The following is a 21,747-nucleotide window of genomic DNA, read 5'->3' on the forward strand; positions in this document are numbered from 1 at the left end:
CGTCAGGAGAGAATGCTTCTAGAACGTGGCTATATAGCCCAAAAAACCTTCAACAACTCGAAGATTATATCAATGCAGGTTTATTAATTTCTGGCCAAACTCTATTCTTAGATGTGCTGGGCAAACATGTTTCAAAACAGACACAAACCAGAGTTCTGAGAGAGCGACCGAAGCCCTGTCATCAGAATTAATGCAAAATTAAGATCCAGAATACTTTATAACCCCAATAGCTTGGGACATAAGGGTTTCCTGACAGCATTTAAACTAACAACGTAAGAAGAGCTCCTCTTTGTTTTGAGCAACTTGGAAAACCTGAACAGAGTTGGCTGATCAAAAGACAACCTGGCTAAATGGCACTACCCAGACAAATCCTCCACCTTGTGTGACTATAGAGCAGAACAAACAACTCCACACCTGTATGCTTGCCCTCAATGCCCTGCCTCATGCACAGAGGAAGAACAGTTTAAAGCGACAGGCAATGTGGTTGCTGTTGCTCGTTTTTGGTCTAAAATTATTTAGTCGCTTGTGATTCCTTTATTTTATCAGTTTTGTGCTAATTTTATTAATGCTTTTGACACAAAATAAATAAACTGGGTTGTTGTAGGTTTTTCCGGGTTATATGGCCATGTTCTAGAGGCATTTTCTCCTGACGTTTCGCCTGCATCTATGGTAAGCATCCTCAGAGGTAGTGAGGATCCTTACTATCTCTGGGGGTGCTTGCCATAGATGCAGACAAAACGTCAGGAGAAAATGCCTCTAGAACATTGCCATATAACCCGGAAACACCTACAACAACCCAGTGATTCCGGCCATGAAAGCCTTCGACAAGAAAATAAATAAAGCTCCTCTGAATCAGACAAACCACATGAGGGCAACACCACTTTTTTCCTGATGCAGCCAAGCAACTGGTGATATAGAGGCACATTGTCTCCAACACAGAAAATAGTAGTCAAATGGATTATTAGCCACTGCTGGCCTTAACACTGCACAGATTTCTCATTATCCCTTCATTCTTTGGAATACTGGTATTGCTATTTATAAAAGAGGCATAACTCATCTGCTCTTTATTCAACTCATTCATCCTATCTTTTTGTTGGTAATAATGGATTATTAGCCATAAAAGCTACAAATAACTTTCAGTATCAGAAGGAGTATGCGTCTAGAGCAGTGGTTCTCAACCTGTGGGTCCCCAGGTGTTTTGGCCTACAACTCCCAGAAATCTCAGCCAGTTTACCAGCTGTTAGGATTTCTGGGAGTTGGAGGCCAAAACATCTGGGGACCCACCGGTTGAGAACCACTGCTCTAGAGAGCTAGCTGCTGTGAAGTACACCTTTTGTCAGATTTGGCAGGCGCCAGTGAGGTGCTCAAGTGTGTCTGGAACATACACAACAGTGTTTCTCAACCTGGGGATCGGGACCACTGGGGAGGGGGTCGCAAGTGGGTGACAGAGGGCTCACCAAAGACCATCAGAAAACACAGTATTTTCTGTATTGTCGAAGGCTTTCATGGCCGGAATCACTGGGCTGTAGGTTTTTTCGGGCTGTATGGCCATGGTCGTACAGCCCAAAAGAGAATGCCTCTAGACCATGGCCATACAGTCCAAAAAAACCTACAACAACCCACAGTATTTTCTGTTGGTCGTGTGCGTTCTGTGTGGGAAGTTTGGCCCAATTCTATCATTGGTGGGGTTCAGAATGCTCTTTCATTGTAGGCAAACTATAAATCCCTGCAACTCCAACCCCCCTAATAAGAAGCCTCCGGTGGTGCAATGGGTAAAACCCTTATGCCAGCAGGTCTGAAGACCAACAGGTTGGAGGTTCAAAACTGGGGAGAGTGTGGATGAGCTCGCTCTGCCAGCTCGAGCTCCTCATGCAGGGACATGAGGAGACTCCCACAAGGATGGTAAAACATCAAAAACATCTGGGCATTCCTTGGCCAACGTCCTTGCAGATGACCAATTCTCTCACACCAGAAGTGACTTGCTGTTTCTCAAGTTGCTCCTGACATGAAGAAAAAAAAAAACCTCCCAAATGTCAAGGTCTATTTTAAACTCCACCATTGTTTACATTTGGGAATATGGAGGATTCATGCCAAGTTTGGTCCAGATCCACCATTGTTTGAGTCCACAGTGCTCTCTGGATGTAGGTAAACTAAAACTCCAAAGCTCACGGTTAATGCCCACTAAACGCTTCCAGTATTTTCTGTTGGTCATGGGAGTTCTGTGTGACAAGTTTGGTTCAGTTCCATCGTTGATGGAGTTCATAATGCCCTTTGATTGTAGGTAAACTATAAATCCCAGCAACTACAACTCCCTCCCAACCCCACCAGTATTCAGATCTGGGCATACTGGGTATATGTGCCAAATTTGGTCCAGTGAATGAAAATACATCTTGCATATCGGATATTTACATGACGATACATAACAGTAGCAAAATGACAGTTGTGAAGTAGCGATCAAAGTAATGTTATGGTTGGGGGTCATCACAAGATGAACTGTATTAAGGGGTCATGGAATTAGGAAGGTTGAGAAACAATGTATATATTGTTCAAATATGAAACATTTAGAAACATCTGGTTTCAGCAATGTATTGATACATTTATGAGTTGTATAAGAGATCTGTATGCTTTTTTAAAAAATCCTACACTGTTTGCAAGTGGAACTGTGTGAACTCTGGACAAACATGCCTCCCAATTTGGAATTGTCTGTACTTTTTTTTAGGTCTATGGCAACACAACTCTCAATCAGAGATAGGCTATTAAAGGTAAAAATGTATGTTAAACATCTTGGCATTCCAACTTGCATCTTCATAATCATTCATGTTGATCCAAGCTGCCAAGGAAAATGTAAGATACTCAGAATGATTCCAGGATTCCTACAACCAGACTCACAAGCCAACAAGGTAATGACTACTCGAAGGTTTTCATGGCTGGAATCACTGGGTTGTTGTAGGTTTATCAGGCTATATGGCTATGTTCTAGAAGCATTCTCTCCTGACGTTTCGCCTGCATCTATGGCAGACATCCTCAGAGGTTGTAAGGTTCCTCACAACCTCTGAGGATGCTTGCCATAGATGCAGGCGAAACGTCAGGAGAAATGCCTCTAGAACATGGCCCTATAGCCCGAAAAAACCCACAAGAACCTAGATTCAAATGCTTCCTCTAGGTCAGGAAAGAACTTAAGTTTTTTTTTGTCATGTCAGGAGCGACTTGAGAAACTGCAAGTTGTTTCTGGTGTGAGAGAATTGGCCGTCTGCAAGGACTTTGCCCAGGGGACGCCCTGATGTTTTTTTTAATGTTTTATCATCCTTATGTGTGGAGAAAAGCAAACCACTGACCACCTGCCGCAATGCAACCTGAGCCCTGCTACATGCACAATGGAGGACCTCCTTGCGGCAACACCCGAGGCACTCCAAGTGGCCAGATATTGGTCAAAGGACATTTAATAAACTACCAAGCTTGCAAATTTTGTGTTTTGTCTGTTTGCTTGTTTTGTTAAAAATGTAATACAAATGTCTGCTTGCTCCTGACACGATAAATAAAATAAAAATAAAAAAATCATCCTTATGGGAGGCTTTTCTCATGTCCCCGCATGAGGAGCTGGAGCTGATAGAGGGAGCTCATCCAAACTCTCCCCGGATTCGAACCTGCGACCCATCGGTCTTCAGTCCTGCCGGCACAGGGGTTTAACCCACTGCGCCACCGAAGGCTCCTGAATTTCTTAAGTGATCAGTGAGTATTGGAGGTACATGAGAAAGGCAACTGATCTCTCTCCAGGAGTCCATTTCTGCACCCAAGGCATCTCCCTCCAAATCAAAGATGTACTTTATCCTGCCTTCCACTTCTCTCAAAGGACAGATATGTAGTTCATGCTCTTTTCACAGTGAGCTTCTGGCCAAGCAATTCAAAAGGGAGATGAGAGCAAAGTGACTAAAGCAGGCCTCTACTAATAAAGTTACTCTCCCAATCATAGAATCATAGAATCAAAGAGTTGGAAGAAACCTCATGGGCCATCCAGTCCCACCCCCTGCCAAGAAGCAGGAATATTGCATTCAAATCACCCCTGACAGATGGCCATCCAGCCTCTGTTTAAAAGCTTCCAAAGAAGGAGCCTCCACCACACTCCGGGGCAGAGAGTTCCACTGCTGAACGGCTCTCACAGTCAGGAAGTTCTTCCTCATGTTCAGATGGAATCGCCTCTCTTGTAGTTTGAAGCCATTGTTCCATTGTGTCCTAGTCTCCAAGGAAGCAGAAAACAAGCTTGCTCCCTCCTCCCTGTGGCTTCCTCACATATTTATACATGGCTATCATATCTCCTCTCAGCCTTCTCTTCTTCTGGCTAAACATGCCCAGCTCCTTAAGCCACTCCTCATAGGGCTTGTTCTCCAGACCCTTGATCATTTTAGTCGCCCTCCTCTGGACACAGTCCAGCTTGTCAATATCTATCTTGAATTGTGGTGCCCAGAATCGGACACAATATCCCAAGTGTGGTCTAACCAAAGCAGAATAGAGCATGGGGAAGCATGACTTCCCTAGATCTAGACACTATGCTCCTCTTGATGCAGGCCAAAATCCCATTGGCTTTTTTGGGGGGGATGTGGAGAGAAGACCAATCAAGAAGACAAAAAAGGGGGTCAAAAATTATATTTGCTGTAAATAAGGCAGATCTGTTGCACAAATATATGTAAACCTTGGTTCCTACTCATTTCTCCAAAGACGATGAAGCCAGGCCTTGATTGAATGACATGATAAGTAGGATCTTGCATCATTTCCATTTAATATCTCAGAAGGTGCAAACACCCAGAAAAGGGGTAGCAACTGTGTCAAATTCCAGATGCTTTTGCACTACAACTCACAGAATTCCTCACTATCAACTAGGGCTGCAGGGACTTATAGTTCGGCAATATCTGGAGGCCTGCCCAATTCCTCAGCTCTGATCTAGAGAGGAAAATGAGGGGGTCAAGTTATGGTTGATATTAGCACAAGCAATAAAGGCTTGGATGTTGATGAGAGATGTCAAACGAGGCAAGGGAAGAAGAAGAAAGGTGCAAATGTGATCAAGCCATGAAAGAAAGGAATGAAGGCTGGAATTTGGGGTGACATTGGACCATTGAATGTTCTCCCCCTCTCTTCTTTCTTCTAATGTGCTACCACTGATGACAACAGGCAACGGGAGGTTCTAGAACAGGCACAGGCCAACTTGGGTCCTCCAGGTGTTTTGGACTTCAACTCCCACAATTCCTCACAGCCGGTAGGAATTGTGGGAGTTGAAGTCCAAAACACCTGGAGGGCCCAAGCTGGCCTGTGCCTGTTCTAGACACTCGACAACAAGGTCTTTCCACCATTTTTAGGCAATTTTGGATACTGAATTTCTCTATCTGGCAGCCAATCATGCAGAACCATGGGATGACATAGATACATCTGCGTCATAGGGAATATGGAAGATTTGCCACCATTATGGGCAGATCTGCATCAAACAATACATGGTCTGCGCTAGATGAAGTCCAAGGGAGACATAGGCACACCAACAGAAACAGATGCAACTCATTTATAAGCAAAGAGACACAGGAGAGGGCAATTTAGCTGTTTTTAAGCATTGGATGGTGCCGCTAAAAAAGCTGTTGGCCCAAAACAAATTAAGTGATGCCTCAAAAGTCGCGTGTGACCTTACGATTCATAACACACTCAAAATGATCTTTACAAGTGAGTAAGTTCCCGGAACTCCTGGTGGTGCAGCGGGTTAAACTGCTGAATTTGCTAACCGAATCTGGGGAGCGGGCTGAGCTCTTGCTATTAGCCACGGCATCTGTCAACCTAGCAGTTCGAAAACATGAAAATGTGAGTAGATAAGTATGTACTGCTCTGGTGGGAAGGTAACGACGCTCCATGCAGTCATGCTGGCCACATGACTTTGGAGGCGTCTATGGACAACGCTGAGAAATGGAGATGAGCACCAACCCCCAGAGTCGGACACGACTACACTTAATGTCAAAGGGAGACCCTTACCTTTACTTAAGTTCTCTCTCACAAAGGGGATTTCTAATACTGTGTCTCATATCTACATGGGGTGCTTGTTTAGACACCCAGAAAGAACCTCATGGGATTCCAGTATGGATTGGGAGCCACATCTTTTAAAATGGGGAAGAACTTCCTGTGTGCAGAGAAGCACCAAAGATAGATTTCCTCCTGTTATTTAAAACCTCTGATAAATATAATACAAACAAACTAGAATATATCACTTTCCAATGAGCTGTCCACGGGTTGGGGGGAAGGTTGTCTTTATCATAGCATTCATGAGCAATTAAAAAAAAAAAAGAAACAGCTGATATGAACAATCTCATTTGGTTTTGTAAAAAAAAAGGCTTTACTCCCTCAAGGAAAAAAAATAGATTTACAAAACAAAAACAGCCTGCATCAACTCTCCAGGAGAGAGGTTTGACAATATTAATCCAAATATCACGCTATTTAATTCCCCAATAAAACATTGGAAAAAAAGTGCCTACAATCTTCTTTCTAACACTTTTTGCTACATATAAAATTTCCAGCTAATAGGAATCTTATGGTACCAACCCTCTAGGACAGTTAATATATATACACTTTGGGGGGAGAGGGGCAGGGGATATTAACAAACAGAATATTACAAAGTATTAAAGAAGGCAACTCTTCCGTTGGGTGATGTCCGCATTCACTTGAAGTTGGCGTAATCTGAAAAGGCGTCAATGTATTCCTGAACCACCTTGTAACAGAATTCGTACTGTTCCTAAAAATTAGACAGAAGAGAAAGGACCACATTAGTGCTATTCAACAAACACCCTGGAGTATAGCATACCCACGTGCTTATATCGAGGGCTGAATGAAAAGTAATGCTTCCACCTTTGTTACTTGGGTTTGGATGGGAATATTTTAATAAATCAAATGCAGAAATAATCCTTAGAATGGGCTCTTTAACTACCACTATTCACTTTTCCATATAATCACCAGACAATTGGATACATTTCTGCCAATGGTGAACAAAGTTTTCTGAAGCCGTCACAGAAGTAGTTGGCACCCTGTTTCCACAACCAGCGTGTCATCGTTCCACATCGTTCCACAACCAGTGTGTCATCGTTCTCTCAACGTCTTCATCAGAAGCATAATGATGTCCCCACAGATCATCTTTCATTATCGGAAGCAGATGGAAGTCAGACGGTGCTAAATCTGGACTGTATAGAGTATGTTGTATGGTGGTGAGATCCAGTCTCTGAAGTTTCAAGTCCGTATGCTTTCATTTCAGGAGTCAGCATCCTGGGTACTCATCGTGAACAGATCTTCCAACAGCCACACAAAGCAATAATGTGACCCACACGTTCTTGTGAAATGTCGATTATGCTTGAAATTTTTCTCTGAGTAATACGACGATTGTCCTGAATCAATCTGTCAACCTTTTACTTGTGAAACTCGGTGGTTGCTGTCACAGGACGTCCAATTCTTTGTCACACAAGTCAGATGTTCCCACCTCAACAACTTTAAACTTACTCGCCCAACAACGCACAGTACTCACATCAACACAATCACCATAAACAGCTTGCATTCTCTGAAGAATCTCATTTGGGGTGACACCTTCTGCTGTCAAGAATTCAATGACTTCATGTTGCTTAAGTCACATTGACCAACCATCTGCGCAGGGTTCCAAACTTCACACTTTAACAACACAACCGTTCAATGCTAAGGCTTCCCACCAAAATGGAACTGTAGAGGAGAGTCTACTGAACAAGCCAGTACCTGCCGCATACTAGTACTACCATCTGTTGAGGAGTTACGAAGGTGGAGGCATTACTTTTCATTCAACCCTCGTAAATGCAGAATGCTCAACACTGTATGCATGTATTTAATACATATTTATTTCACTTCTATGGTCTCTTTTGCCTGACTTAAGATTCAGACATCAGCAATCTGAATGCTCTTTTAAGAATGATCCTGTAATCTTCCAGATCAGGCATGGGCAAACTTTGGCTCTCCAGGTCTTATCAGCTGTTAGGAATTATGGGAGTTGAAGTCCAAGACACCTGAGGGCCAAAGTTTGCCCTGGCCTGGTTTAGATTAATAAATGCTAGGGCTTGTTAATTAGGAGCAGATGATTGGGCTCTGATTATTCCAATGCATTAATAGCTGGTCTGGCGCTTAGCCTGTTGTGAACCCACGTCAAAGCCCCAAAGCTTCTAACACAGTGTTTCTTAACCTGGGGGTTGGGACCCCTGGTGGGTCAAAAGGGGGGGGGGGTATCAGAGGGGTAACACAGTATTTTCTGTTGCTCCTGGGGGTTCTGTGTGGGAAGTTTAGCCCAATTTTAGCATTGGTGGGGTTTATTTATTTACAGTATTTATATTCTGCCCTTCTCACCCCGCAGGGGACTCAGGGCAGATTGCAGTGTACACATATATGGCAAACATTCAATGCCAATTTGACATACAACATATACAGACATACACAGAGGCTATTTAACTTTTTCTGGCCGCCGGGGGAGCTGTTGCTTTCATCGTTCCTCTGCAACACTGATGAAGTACTTCCGCATTCCCCGCATGCTTTTGCAGGAGTGCTTTGCTGGAGTCTTTTTTATGGCCTCATAAATTAGTTAATTTAGCCTCCCCACACAAGGTGGTACCTAATTTTCCTACTTGACAGATGCAACTGTCTTTCGGGTTGCAAAGGTCACCAACAAGCTATACAATTGGTTGGAAGCCAACTCCAACCTGGGCTGGTTTTGAACTCATGACCTTTTGGTCAGAGTGATCTTAATGCAGCTGACACTCAGCCAGCTGCACCACAATCCCGGTGCAGAATGTTCTTTGATTGTAGCCAAACTATAAATCCCAGCAACTACAATTCCCAAATGTCAAGGTCTATTTTCCCCAAATTCCACCAGTGTTCTCATTTGGGCATATTGAGGATTCGTGCCAAGTTTGGTCCAAATCCATCATTGTTTGTGTCCACAGTGCTCTCTGGATGTAGGTGAACTACAACTCCAAAACTCAAGGTCAATGCCCACTAAACCCTGCCAGTATTGGTCGTGGGAGTTCTGTGTGCCAAGTTTGGTTCAGTTCCATCCTTGGTGGAGTTCAGAATGCTCTTTGATTGTAGGTGAATTATAAATCCCAGGAACTACAACTCCCAAATGACAAAATCAATCCCCCTCTCAATCCCAACAGTATTCAAATTTGGGTGTATCAAGTATTTCTGCAAAATTTAATCCAGTGAATGAAAATATATTTTGCATATCATCTTACGATTCATAACAGAAGCAAATTTACAGTTGTGAAGTAGCAACAAAAACATTATTGTTGGGGGTCATCATAATATGAGGAACTGTATTAATGCGTCATGGCATTAAGAAGGTTGAGAACCACAGTTCTAACAGTTTGGGATTGGGATACCAATTAAGATCACTATTATTGCTCTTGCTCTTGGAAATGGATCAATTGACTAGAAAGGGGCTAGATATGTTTGTTTTAGAAAGACTTTTATAGTCTACTAGCCGTCCACTGCCACGAATTGCTGTGGCCCACATGGGGGTTCTGTGTGGGAGGTTTGGCCCAATTCTGTCGTTGGTGGGGTTCAGAATGCTCTGTGATTGTAGGTGAACTATAAATCCCAGCAACTACAACTCTCAAATGTCAAGATTCTATTTTCTCCAAACTCCCCCAATGTCCACATTTGGGCATATTGAGTATTCGTGTAGAGTTTGGTCCAGATCCATCATTGTTTGAGTCCACAGTGATCTCTGGGTGTAGGTGAACTACAACTCCAAAACCAAAGGACACTGCCCACCAAGCACTTCCAGCATTTTCTGTTGGTCATGGGAGTCCTGTGTGCCAAGTTTGGTTCAATCCCATTGTTGGTGGGGTTCAGAATGCTCTTTGATTGTAGGTAAACTATAAATCCCAGCAACTACAACTCCCAAATGACAAAATCAATTTTTTTGAGTGAAGGACATAAATTGGGTTGTTAGGTGTATCGTGTCCAAATTTGGTGTCAATTCCCCCAGTGGTTTTTGAGTTCTGTGAATACTACAAATGAACATTACATTTTTATTTATATAGATTGTTGGTCCTACTCAGTTTGTGGAACAGCCATCCAATGAAGGTCAGGTGATACACTTTCTTCATAGTCATTTCAGGGCCAGGAGAAGACTTTTTTATTTCATTCATAGGCATAAAGGAGACTATGGAGGGAATGAACCACTGCACTACCAAGTTCAACCTATTCATGTTACCCCAATAGGAGTTAAAACCTACCAGTGTTTGGACCATGTGTGGCCTCTGTAACCTCAAGCTCTTCACCGTCTGAAAGACATCCAGAATCCCTTCAGCCTTGACCCTTTCCAAGACGGTGCCCAATGCACAGAAGGTCCCCGTTCGTCCAGCTCCAGCGCTGAGGAAAAACAGACAAAGAATATAAATTGGAAATTTTAAAAAATATCTTACGACCTGGGTATACATGGAAGAACTGTGCAATCCCACGTTGGAGCCACTGTGTGGAGTTAGAACTCTTTCATGTGAGTACCCAAACTCTAAAATGAACAAGTGAAAATGCAATTCCGCTTAAGCTTAGGAAGGTTGGGTTGAAACTTTTTGGGGAAACGTAAAGGTTTTCCCCTGATATTATGTCTAGTCATGCTTAACTCTGGGGGTTGATGCTCATCTCCATTTCGAAGCCGAAGAGCCGGCGTTGTCCATAGACGCCTCCAAGGTCATGTGGATGGCATGACTGTATGGAGCACTGTTACCTTCCTGCTGGAGCTGTACCTATTGATCTACTCGCATTTGCATGTTTTTGAACTGCTAGGTTGGCAGAAGCTAGGACTAAGAACAGGAGCTCACCCTGCTCCCAAGATTTGGACCACCAACCTTTTGGTCTGCAAGTTCAGCAAACTGCAAGTCGCTTCTGGTGTGATAGAATTGGCCGTCTGCAAGGACGTTGCCAAGGGGATGCCCGGATGTTTGATGTTTTGCCATCCTTGTGGGAGGCTTCTCTCATGTCCCCGCATGAGGAGCTGGAGCTGATAGAGGGAGCTCATCCACTCTCTCCCCAGATTCAAACCTGCGACCTGTCGATCTTCAGTCCTACTGGCACAAGGGTTTAAGCCAATGTGCCACCGGGGGCTCCTTATTACTGAACCATAATCTCACCCAAAAAACTGGACAGATGAACATTCGTAAGGAGTCACAGCAGATTGGTATTTATTTAGGTTAATTTTATTTATTTATTTGGTTTATATCCATCTTTCTCCCAGAATGGGATTAGTTGCCTTTATATGCTGTCCTTCTTGCATGAACTAACATAGTCAGAAAATTAAAAAATAATTAATGGTAAAGGTTTCCCCTTGACATTAAGTCTAAGTCTTGTTCAACTCTGGGGGTTGGTACTCATCTCCATTACAAAGCCGAAGAGCTGGCGTTGGCTGTAGACGCCTACAAGGTCATGTGGCCAGCATGACAGCATGGAGCGCTGTTACCTTCCCGCCAAAGTGGTACCTATTAATCTACTCACATTTGCATGTTTTGTACTGCTAGGTTGGTATAAGCTGGGGCTAACAGTGGGAGCTCACTCCGCTCCCTGGATTCAAACCGCCGACCTTTCAGTCAGCAAGGTCAGCAGATCAGAAGTTTAACCCACTAGGCCACTGAGGGCTCAAAAACACAACTGCATCATCATTATTATTATTATTATTATTATTATTATTATTATTATTATTATTAGAAATACAACAAGATGAGTCCACAGCAGACACTCTGCTGGCTGTTGTACTGGATCACACGTCGGACACTTCCCAAGTGTCTAGAACTGTGTGATGTATTGGCGAATAATGCATGCAGATCCCAGTAAGGGCCTTTTGCAGCTGGCAGATGGTAATTTTGTCAGAACCGATTGTATTTAAGTGCAGGCCAAGGTCTTTAGGCACTGCACCCAGTGTGCTGATCACCACTGGGTCTGGCTTGTGCCAGAGTCTCTGAAGTTCGATCTTTAAATCCTCATATTGTGTCAGCTTTTCCAGTTGTTTCTCCTCAATCCTGCTGTCACCTGGGATTGCAACATCCATACTTTGTTTATATTATTATTATTATTATTATTATTATTATTATTATTTTGTTTATATAATGCCACTGATGTACATGGTACTTTTCAAAGAATGAAAAAGGCTGTTGATTTTAAAAATAATAAATTAAATCAATCATTAAAACATACAATAGTTAGCACTCACCATTCCTATTGAAAGGCTCCCTGCAAGCAATCAGACATTAAATGCTTACTTGAATATGAAAGGAACAGGAAGGAGGTCAGCCTAGCCTCCTATGGAAGGAAGTCCTGGAGGATAGGATTAGCAAATGAGAACCTCCTCTCCTGTGTCCTCACTAAATGATGGAGGAACAGATGCAGTCCTGCCTCTTTCAGCCAATTGCAGGACCAAAATTGTTCAACTGTTATCTGTTTTAGATTTTCTTACATGCCAAATGAAAACTTTTTTAAAACTTTCACAAGTTTTGCCTCGTAATCTCAAGACACTTCAATGTTTCTAACACTGTTTCCTCTGATGGTTTTATTTACTTGGAGTTCTACTTTCATGGCTCTATACTTCATTCTTAGATGTCCAGAAGTTTTTACAGCTTGTAGTGACTAGGAAGATGCTGCAAAATAGCTAAAGTACTGGCAGGCTCTCCAGATTTGTGGGTTTGCCTTTTGTGGATTTGATTAAAAATCTTCTCTCTAGGAATTTCTAGATCTTTTGTTGTGACTCTATGCAGGCATGGGCCAATTTTGGGCCTTCCTCCAGGTGTTTTGGACTTCAATTCCCACCATTCCTAATAGTTGGTAGTCCAAAATACCTGGAGGAAGGGCTGAAGTTGGCCCATGCCTGCTCTATGATCAACATCCACTGAAGGTTTGTCATACAGTCATGTTGGAGGACACTAGAAATTTCTAGAGAGGTGTTTTCTCATGCAAAATAAAAATAACTTTTAAAAAATCGCATTTTTTCACTTTCACGTGAGACTTGTGTTCTGAACCATAGTGAATGTGAGGGGCTGACTGTAAAATAATGCCATTCAGGATTTCGATTAAACCCTGTGTGCTCAGTGGCCTCAGGAGGCTGGCGGTATTACCTGTTTGTCTAGTTTGTTCCTGTTTCCTGGAAATGCAGGTGATAATGGGCCAGAAATTTAAGCTGGGATGTGTACAGCCTGTTCAATTACCTGCAGTGCACTGTGATTGGATGGTTTCCGGACTGTTGCTGCTGCTTCTGCACAGCTGCAATGATGTTGATCATTCCTTTCCCGTCGGTGGGGATGCCAACCTCCGGCCACCCGTGGAAGTGGAACTGTCGGATCTGCCGGGTTTTGTTTTCCTGGCCAGACAATATTTGGAAACATTCAGAGAGGACTAAATGTGAACTGAAACACACACATGCTATTGTCAAATCAACTTAAACAGATAACAGCCTATCAGTTGCAACCATTTCTTATTATTTTCCCGAACTGCATTCTGCACAATGTTCCTCCCTTGTAAGGATAGCAGTGGTAAGGCAGCTGTCACATTATCAATACAATCAGAGGCAAGACACCATAGAATTTCCCCATTGATGTCCAACTCTTTGTTTGTCATGCAAGTCAGATGTTCCCACCTCAACATCTTTAAATTTCTCGCCCAACGATGCACAGTACTCACATCAACATAATCACCCATAAACAGCTTGCATTCTCTAATTAATCTCTTTTGGGGTGACACCTTCTGCTGTCAAGAATTCAATGACTGCACGTTGCTTAAGTCACATTGACCGACCATCTGCGCAGGGTTCCATATTTCACACTTTAACAACACAACCGTTCAATGCTAAGGCTTCCTGCCAAAATAGAACTGTAGATTTGCAATTAAGGGTTCGCCGAAGTGCGCACCTTGCCAACAAATGTGAAATTCAGAGGTCAACGTAATGCTTTCATGTTGGTCTGTCCGTTGTCAGTGCAATGTTGCTTATACCCTGTTAACTTCTCTGAAATTACTTCGGCTTTTGGCGAAAGCTTCTAGCTCTTTGGGACTTTGGTTTTGCTCTTGATTTCTTGGGGACTTTGTCATGATGTCATGGATTCTTGTTTAACCAATGCTATTTCTGCCCCTGCCTTGTGGAATTCCTTGCCGCCCTACATGAGAGCCATGCGTGACTTAGGGCCTTTTACTCTCGCACTTAAGACCTGGCTTTTTACTAGAGCATTCGATCTCTGTTGATTTATAATTTTTGTATGTATGTATTTTATCTTTTGTAATTTAGCTGTAAATCGCCTGGAGCATTCTTGGATGGAGGGCGATTAATAAGTTATTAAATGATGATGATGATGATGATGATGATGATAAAGGAATATGCTTCATGATATTTGCCTCTGGATCTTGGGAACTTTGCCTTTGCATTTGAGACTCTGTTTGGGCTGATGAACTTTTGCAACTTTACTTCTATGTTTTTGATTTTGCTTTTTCGTCAAACTACAAAACCGACAGTCTTGGTGTGTGGTAGTGTTTTGAGCAAGGTGAAATTATCCTGAGTTGTGATAGATGTAACCAGAGCGTGGACCACCGTGGCCAAGTCAGACCTTCCAAGATGCAGATAAACAGCTTCCAGCTTTGCTCTCACAGAGCCTCCTCTCACACCGAACTTACACAGAAGCTTCACACCGAGGCCTTCTCGCACAGGGGCTGACTAAGCCACAGATACAGCTGCTTATACTGACCTGCAGCTTTTGCTGAGTCATTGCATTCATTTAACTCTTCCAGTGCTTTACTCACATTTTTGTAATTAAAAATACCTAATTTTTAATATTTCTGACAATAATAACTATGTATACTAAATAGACTGAAACAAAATTATTGCATCACTGCACCTCTTTAATTATGGAAATGCCTTTCAAAATGCAGAACTCACATATGGGAATTGCCCTATATATGGCAAATGGTCAAGAAAAGGATAAATGATGTTTGGGAGAGATGAGGATAAATATCAAAGCCAAAGAGGAAACAACATGGGAGGATGACAATGGAAAGAGCAGAAGGACATGTCTTGGAGTATCAAGGACTGCCATCATCGCTACTTCACCCCAACTTCACAAAACTTACCCGCGTATTTGTCACCATGAGGTCCCGCACTGTGTAGCTCTCACACTCCTCTTCTTTCTTCAGCTCTACGGTAATATCACCATAGGATACCGTCCCATCAGAAGGCCAATACTGGGCACATTTTTCCTAATCAGTCAGAAAATACACAGAGTAAGTTGGAGAATTGAAAGATTTCATCAGATGATACAAAGCATAAGATTTTCCCAACAATTTTTATTATTATTATGAGCCCCACTTCCTTCAGAATGAGCTTTGTGGTACTCCAAGTAGACTGGAACGTACTTAGTCCTAATCTTTTTTTATACTGGTTTTAAACCACTTCACTGGATGTGTTGCAATAGTAGATTCCCAGTTTAGTGCTTACACTTTATTTTATTTTTCTGGTTATTTAATATTTAATGTTTATTTTACTTCAGTGATATTTGTCTTCACTGTTCTAATGTAGCACAAATCCTATGTAAAATCATGCTACGTATTTTTGACATTGATATTGAAATCTGAAATATTTACAGAAAGTTTAAGAAAGTTTCAGAATGGGAAACTTTATTTATTTACAGTATTTACATTCCGCTCTTCTCACTCTGCAGGGGACTCAGGGTGGATTACATATACATGGCAAACATTCAATGCCATAGACACACAAACATATATACATACAGAGGCTATTTAACATTCCAGCCTTTTCATGAGAGTATTCTGGCCACCAGGGAAGCTAGCCACCAGCAAGCGAGAGTCCAAAAGTGGCAGGCTCAAACCCAGAACCTCAACCAATGGCTGATACCAAATGAGAAACTCCCTCCTGGGCACACAGAGGACTGGGCGACTTGGAAGGCTCTGAACAGACTGCGCTCTAGCACCACAAGATGCAGAGCCAACCTTCAGAAATGGGGCTACAAAGTGGAATCCACGACATGTGAGTGCGGAGAAGAGCAAACTACAGACCACCTGCTGCAATGCAACCTGAGCCCTGCCACATGCACAATGGAGGACCTTCTTGCAGCAACACCAGAGGCACTCCAAGTGGCCAGATACTGGTCAAAGGACATTTAATCGACCAAACTCACACATTTTGTATTTTCTCTGTTTGTTTGCTTTGCTCTGTTAGAAATGTAATATGATTGACTGTCTGCCCTGACACGAGAAATAAATAAAGGGAAGCTGTCGCTTCACCGTCCATTTGTGACACTGATGAAGTACTTCCTCATTCTTTGCATGCTTGCTGGAGATTTTTATGGCGTCGTAAATTAGCCTCCCCGCATAAGTGGTACCTAAATTTCCTACTTGACAGATGCAACTGTCTTTCGGGCTGCAAAGGTCGACAGCAAGCTACACAAACTGGTCAGAAGCTCACTCCAACCTGGACTGGCTTCGAACTCATGACCTTTTGGTCAGTAGTGATCTTAATGCAGCTGACTCCCAGCTAGCTGCACCACAGTCCTTAAACAGTTCTTAAACAAAAGCTGTTGGCTCCTCTATCCTTCATTTAATAAACACAGTAGCTTCAGCACTGAACAAGAAGATTTTGGGAATTAAGATTCACAAAGCTGACAAGACTCACATTTTGGGCTGGGCATAAAATGTTTAGCATTTTATGTTAACAAGATGCTATGTTGCCAGAACAACTGCACCCCGAAGGCCCACTCTCTAGATTGCTCACCTGACCTCTCTCTTCTAGTTCAGTCAACATAACAATGGAACAGGACTTCCATTCCCAGATCATGCGCCAGAAGTCCTCTAGCGTGTGCTGGAGCGGACCCTGGCTGGCTATGTAGGAGTCCTTCTGACGATAGCCCTGGAATTTAAAGACATGGTTAGTGGGATGCAGGTTGCGAGACCTGTCAGGCTTGTAGCCACACCTACAATTTGTTTGTTTGTTTATTTATTTTCTATACTTGTATACCACCTTTCTCAGCCTATCGGTGACTCAAGGCGGTTTACAACAAGTCAGTACACATAACAGCAAAATACAGATTAAACCTTAAAATAATATTAAGCCACAATAAAAACAATAAAAACCAACATCATTATCACCAGCATTTCCTAGTTAAAAATGTTGTCCAAATTCCATTGTCAAGTGATTCCATTTCCTAAGTCAGTTACTTTGCATTTGTAAACGCTTGCTCATATAACTTGTCTCCGAAACGTTAAGAGAGAGGGCGCCGATCTAATCTCCTTGGGGAGAGCGTTCCATAGCCAAGGGGCCACCACAGAGAAGGTCCTGTCTCTCGTTCCCGCCAAACGTACTTGTGATGAATGCGGGATTGAGACCACGTGGTTTATAAGGAGTGATGCATTCGGACAGGTAAATGTTTGTAACATAATTCAGGGAAAGAGTTCCTACTTGTTGCATATGTTCATGTATGAATTTATAAATTATAGTTACAAAATCGACCCTTAGGTCAACTTATCCATGGGTCAAAGTAAATTCTGGACCTTAACTCTTGTAAGAAAAAGGAACCATCCCCTTCTTTGAGTAGATTGGTGGAAGGCATAAGCTTGGTCTATCCTAGGAGAACTGAAAATAAGCATTCAGCACTTCTACATCCCTTGAAGTGGTGCTGCTTTTGGCATTTTTTTAATGCTAGGTAGTGCTGGTGATTCTTCCCCCTCCGCTAAGTGACCTTCAACTTATCCACAGGTCATAGCAAACTCCGTAATTTTGGCCTGAAAATTTTTCCTTGACTTTCCTTTCTTTCTCCCACCATGGATATTCTACAGAGATATAAACCTCACTTGCCTAGTTTCCAACATACTCCTCAAGCTCTGAGGATGCCTGCCATAGATGTGGGCAAAACATCAGGAGAGAATGCTTCTGGAACATGGCCATACAGTCTGGAAAACTCACAGCAACCCAGTGATTCTGGCCATGAAAGCCTTCGACAACACATTTCCTTTACTTATCCATCAGGTCAATGTATACAAGAGCATGATTCTACTTTGACAGGAAAACCTAGACCAAGCTGAAGGAGCTTAGCTGGTAGTAGACCCACCAATCCAATATTACAAAAAATTGTATTCTTGGCATTGATCACCTCTCAATTTCTTTTAAACACAACTCAGAAGATGAAGAAATGCAATGAAAAAAATGGCTTGCTGAGATTAGTTTTAAGAGCAAATTGCTTTCACTCGCTAACACAACACAAAAATACCGAAAAGGATTTGGATCCAATCCTTTCACTCTTGAAATGAGTTATTTTGAGAAATGATGAAGGTCACAGAAGGGGAAACAGCCACTCACGTCAATAAAGGAAGCGTTCACGTAATCAGTGTTTTCTTCACCTCTCTTTACTGGAATGATCACCCGGTTGAACTCATCTACAGGCAAACAAGGCAGCAATTTTAGAAATATGCGGCAATATGCATTAGGTATCAGATCTGACACGTTGGTGCTCTTCAGAGTTGAGTTTCTACAGCAATGTCTAAAGGGGAAATTTACAAATGCAAACCCTTGACCAGAGTAGCCTGATTTAGAACGACAGAGAGATAAAGTTGGAAGAGACCACAAGGGCCATCCAGTCCAACCCCAATCTGCCAGACAGGAACACACAAACATTTCTATTTAGAAGAACAAGGATGGTTGCTCACATTTCAATGCTGAGATGAATAAATATTTTGTAGGCCAGTGCTGAAAGGATGTCACTAACTTATTTATTCTGATCTCTTATTAACTTAGTAATTCTTGCCCTGGTGAAGGGAGATGGACTGGATGGCCTTCAGACAGCATTTCTCAATCTGGGGGTCAGGACCCCGGGGGGGGGGGGAGTTGTGAGGGATGTCAAAGGGGATCGCCAAAGGGCTCTCTGGGTGTGGATGAACTACAAGTCCCAAACTCAAGGACAATGGCCACCAGGAAACAGTATTTTATGTTGGTCATGGGGGTTCTGTGCAGGAAGTTTGGCCCAATTCTATCCCTGATGAGGTTCGGAATGCTCTTTGATTGTAGGTGAACTATAAATCCCAGTAACTATAACTCCCAATTGTCAAGGTCTATTTCTACCAAACTCCACCAGTGTTCATATTTGGGCATATCGAATATTCGTGCCAAGTTTGGTCCAGGTCCATCATTGTCTGAGGCCACAGTGCTCTCTGGGTGTAGATGAACTACAAGTCCCAAACTCAAGGTCAATGCCCACCAAACCCTTCTAGTGTTTTCCGTTGGTCATGGGAGTTCTGTGTGCCAAGACAGGTTCAGTTCTTTCGTTGGTGGAGTTTAGCATGCTCTTTGATTGTAGGTGAACTATAAATCCCAGCAAGTACAACTCCCAAATGACAACGTCATTTTTTTTGAGTGATGGTCACTCCTTGGGTTAGTAGGTGTCTTGTGTCCAAATTTGGTGTCACTTCCCCCAGTGGTTTTTGAGTTCTGTTAATCCCACAAATGAACATTACATTTTTATTTATATAGATTAATTCTGACTCTCTCTCTCTATATATATACACATATGTGTGTGTGAGAGTGTGTGTATGATGTGTGTATAAATGTATGTATACTTCACCTGTCTTCTAGACTGGGATTTAAGGCAAGATATAAATAAATAAATAAAAATAAACAAATGACTCCAGATTGGGATTTTAAAACTCCAATTGATTCTTCCTTCTTTCATGCAACAACTCTCTTTTCTTCACCTTCTCAATTCCTTTCAGTTTTTTTGACAACACAAAAGCTGCCTACTCTGAAGACTCCTGCCAAATTCTGCTCCTGCCTCCTCAACACAGATGCCCCGTTTCCCTTCTCTGGCTTCTCTCAACAGTGCAAAACACTCACATGGAATGATCTGGAGCACCCTGTTCTTCTTCATGTTGGCCGGCAAGTTGCCCGTCCTCATCTTGTCATTTTGGATTTTGATTGAGGTTAGCTTCTGCAGAAAGAGATGAGGAGAATCTAAGCCACAAAATAAAAGTTTAAGTGTACATTCACGTGATCAAAAATATGGAAGTTATGTGTAAGAAGACATGTGTAGGCCCTCTCTTCCACTACCCACAGCTTCCCTTTCTTTCCAGGATCAGAAAATTGTGAAGACCAACAGAAATCCAACAGAAATCCAACTCTCTTGCTACAAAAAAGGCTGTTTTCACTCTTATCCAGAACAGGCTGTACAAAAGTTTGTCATATACCGACACAAGCAGCATGTAGATAGGTACAGCCAGAGGAATTAGCTCCAAGTGGCTGATCTGAGTATGGTGGGGATAGAGAGCACTGCAAGGAGGACCTCAGGATAAGAAGATCCAGTGCTGTCCCACTTTTCCTTCAAATATTTATTTATTTATTTATTTATGATATTTATATGCCGCCCTTCTCACCCCAAAGGGGACTCAAGAGCGGCTTACAAGATATATATACATACAATATACTATATTATTAGCATAGTACAATATTATAAATCACTATATTGTACTATACCATTATATTGTAATATTATTAGTAATATTACATGCAATATAAAATATATAATTTTAATATTGTATTATTATTATTATTAGTATTATATTGTATGACATTATAATATTATAAATACAAGTAGTCCCCGAGTAACAAACATCTGACCTACAAACAACTCATAGTTAAGAATGGGGTGAGACAATAGGAAGTGAGAGAAATCTACCTCTTGGGAGGAAAATTCACGCATGGAGAGTTATCATGGGAAAAGGTGTCTCAACTGGAGATTTATCACCAATTCTTGTTTCCTCAAGCCAAATTTTTCAAAATCAAATTCTCACAGGGACAGAAGGAAAAGTGGAATCTTCTGAACAGGGGCGAAGAGAGCAAAACAAACACCACAGGGGTGTTAACCCTTCCCTATGCAATCCAAAGCACGCTCTCTCTCTCTCTCTCTACATATATGGCTGGAGTTACACTTGAAACATGAATCTGTTCTGACTTGCAAACAAATTCAACTTACGAACAAACCTACATAGCTCCTCTTGTTCACAACTTGGGGACTGCCTGTACCTTGGTTGTTTTCAACAGCAAGAGCAGGTTCATAATAATCATCCAATGCTTCCATGAACATAAAATCTCGGTATGGAGGTTCTCTAAAGAATTCCAAAACCACTGCTGTTGTAGTTGCCCAGCACACAATACTAACCACTGATTTACACCAGGAAGTGTAAATTGCATAGATAACCAGATGTTGCTGGATTGCAAATCCAAATATTTCCCAAATATTGTAGGGATTTGCAACAGTTTGGTGAGGCACCAATTCTCTTCGGCAGAGAAGGCCAAAGACCTTGCAAGACTACAACTTCCATGATTTCAAAACACTGAGCCATGACAGTTAATGTGGTGTCAAACTGCATTAATTCTACAGTACAGGTGCACATAATACACATGCTTTCCTGGTAACGTAGTACCAATGGACTAAGGTGCCACCTACCTTAAATTCCTCTTCCAATCCATTGGTGCTGGTCCCTGGGATTTTGTTATAAATCTTCTGGAGGTGGACCTCAAGTGAGGTCACCTCCAATTCTGTGTCTCCATACAAATAATGCTCCAAGAGAGCTTGATAGATGAACACATACTGCATCTGAAGGGGGTGAGGAGAGAGAAAGCTATGATCTTCCTCCATATTCAAAATACAATTCAACACATGCAACCTTGTGCATTAGTGTAAAAATCCT

General features: G+C 42.2%; 1 protein-coding gene across 3 annotated transcripts in view; it reads right to left on the bottom strand.

Moving 5' to 3' along the window:
- Nucleotides 1–6,232: 6,232 nt before the first annotated feature.
- Nucleotides 6,233–21,747, bottom strand: part of PTPRA (protein tyrosine phosphatase receptor type A) — a 196,600-nt gene continuing 181,085 nt past the window's right edge. For all 3 annotated transcript variants that reach the window (XM_067468553.1, XM_060779432.2, XM_067468552.1), the window contains 8 exons: nt 21,504–21,653; nt 19,895–19,988; nt 18,368–18,444; nt 16,787–16,921; nt 15,130–15,255; nt 13,224–13,375; nt 10,269–10,404; nt 6,233–6,757 (listed from right to left, as the gene is read on the bottom strand). In XM_067468553.1, coding sequence (XP_067324654.1) covers nt 6,683–6,757; nt 10,269–10,404; nt 13,224–13,375; nt 15,130–15,255; nt 16,787–16,921; nt 18,368–18,444; nt 19,895–19,988; nt 21,504–21,653 — 945 coding nt within the window. In that variant the 3' untranslated portion in view covers nt 6,233–6,682. The remainder of the gene's footprint in view (nt 6,758–10,268; nt 10,405–13,223; nt 13,376–15,129; nt 15,256–16,786; nt 16,922–18,367; nt 18,445–19,894; nt 19,989–21,503; nt 21,654–21,747) is intronic.

This window comes from Anolis sagrei, chromosome 5 (genome assembly GCF_037176765.1).
Source record: "Anolis sagrei isolate rAnoSag1 chromosome 5, rAnoSag1.mat, whole genome shotgun sequence".
NCBI classification, from domain to species: domain Eukaryota; kingdom Metazoa; phylum Chordata; class Lepidosauria; order Squamata; family Dactyloidae; genus Anolis; species Anolis sagrei.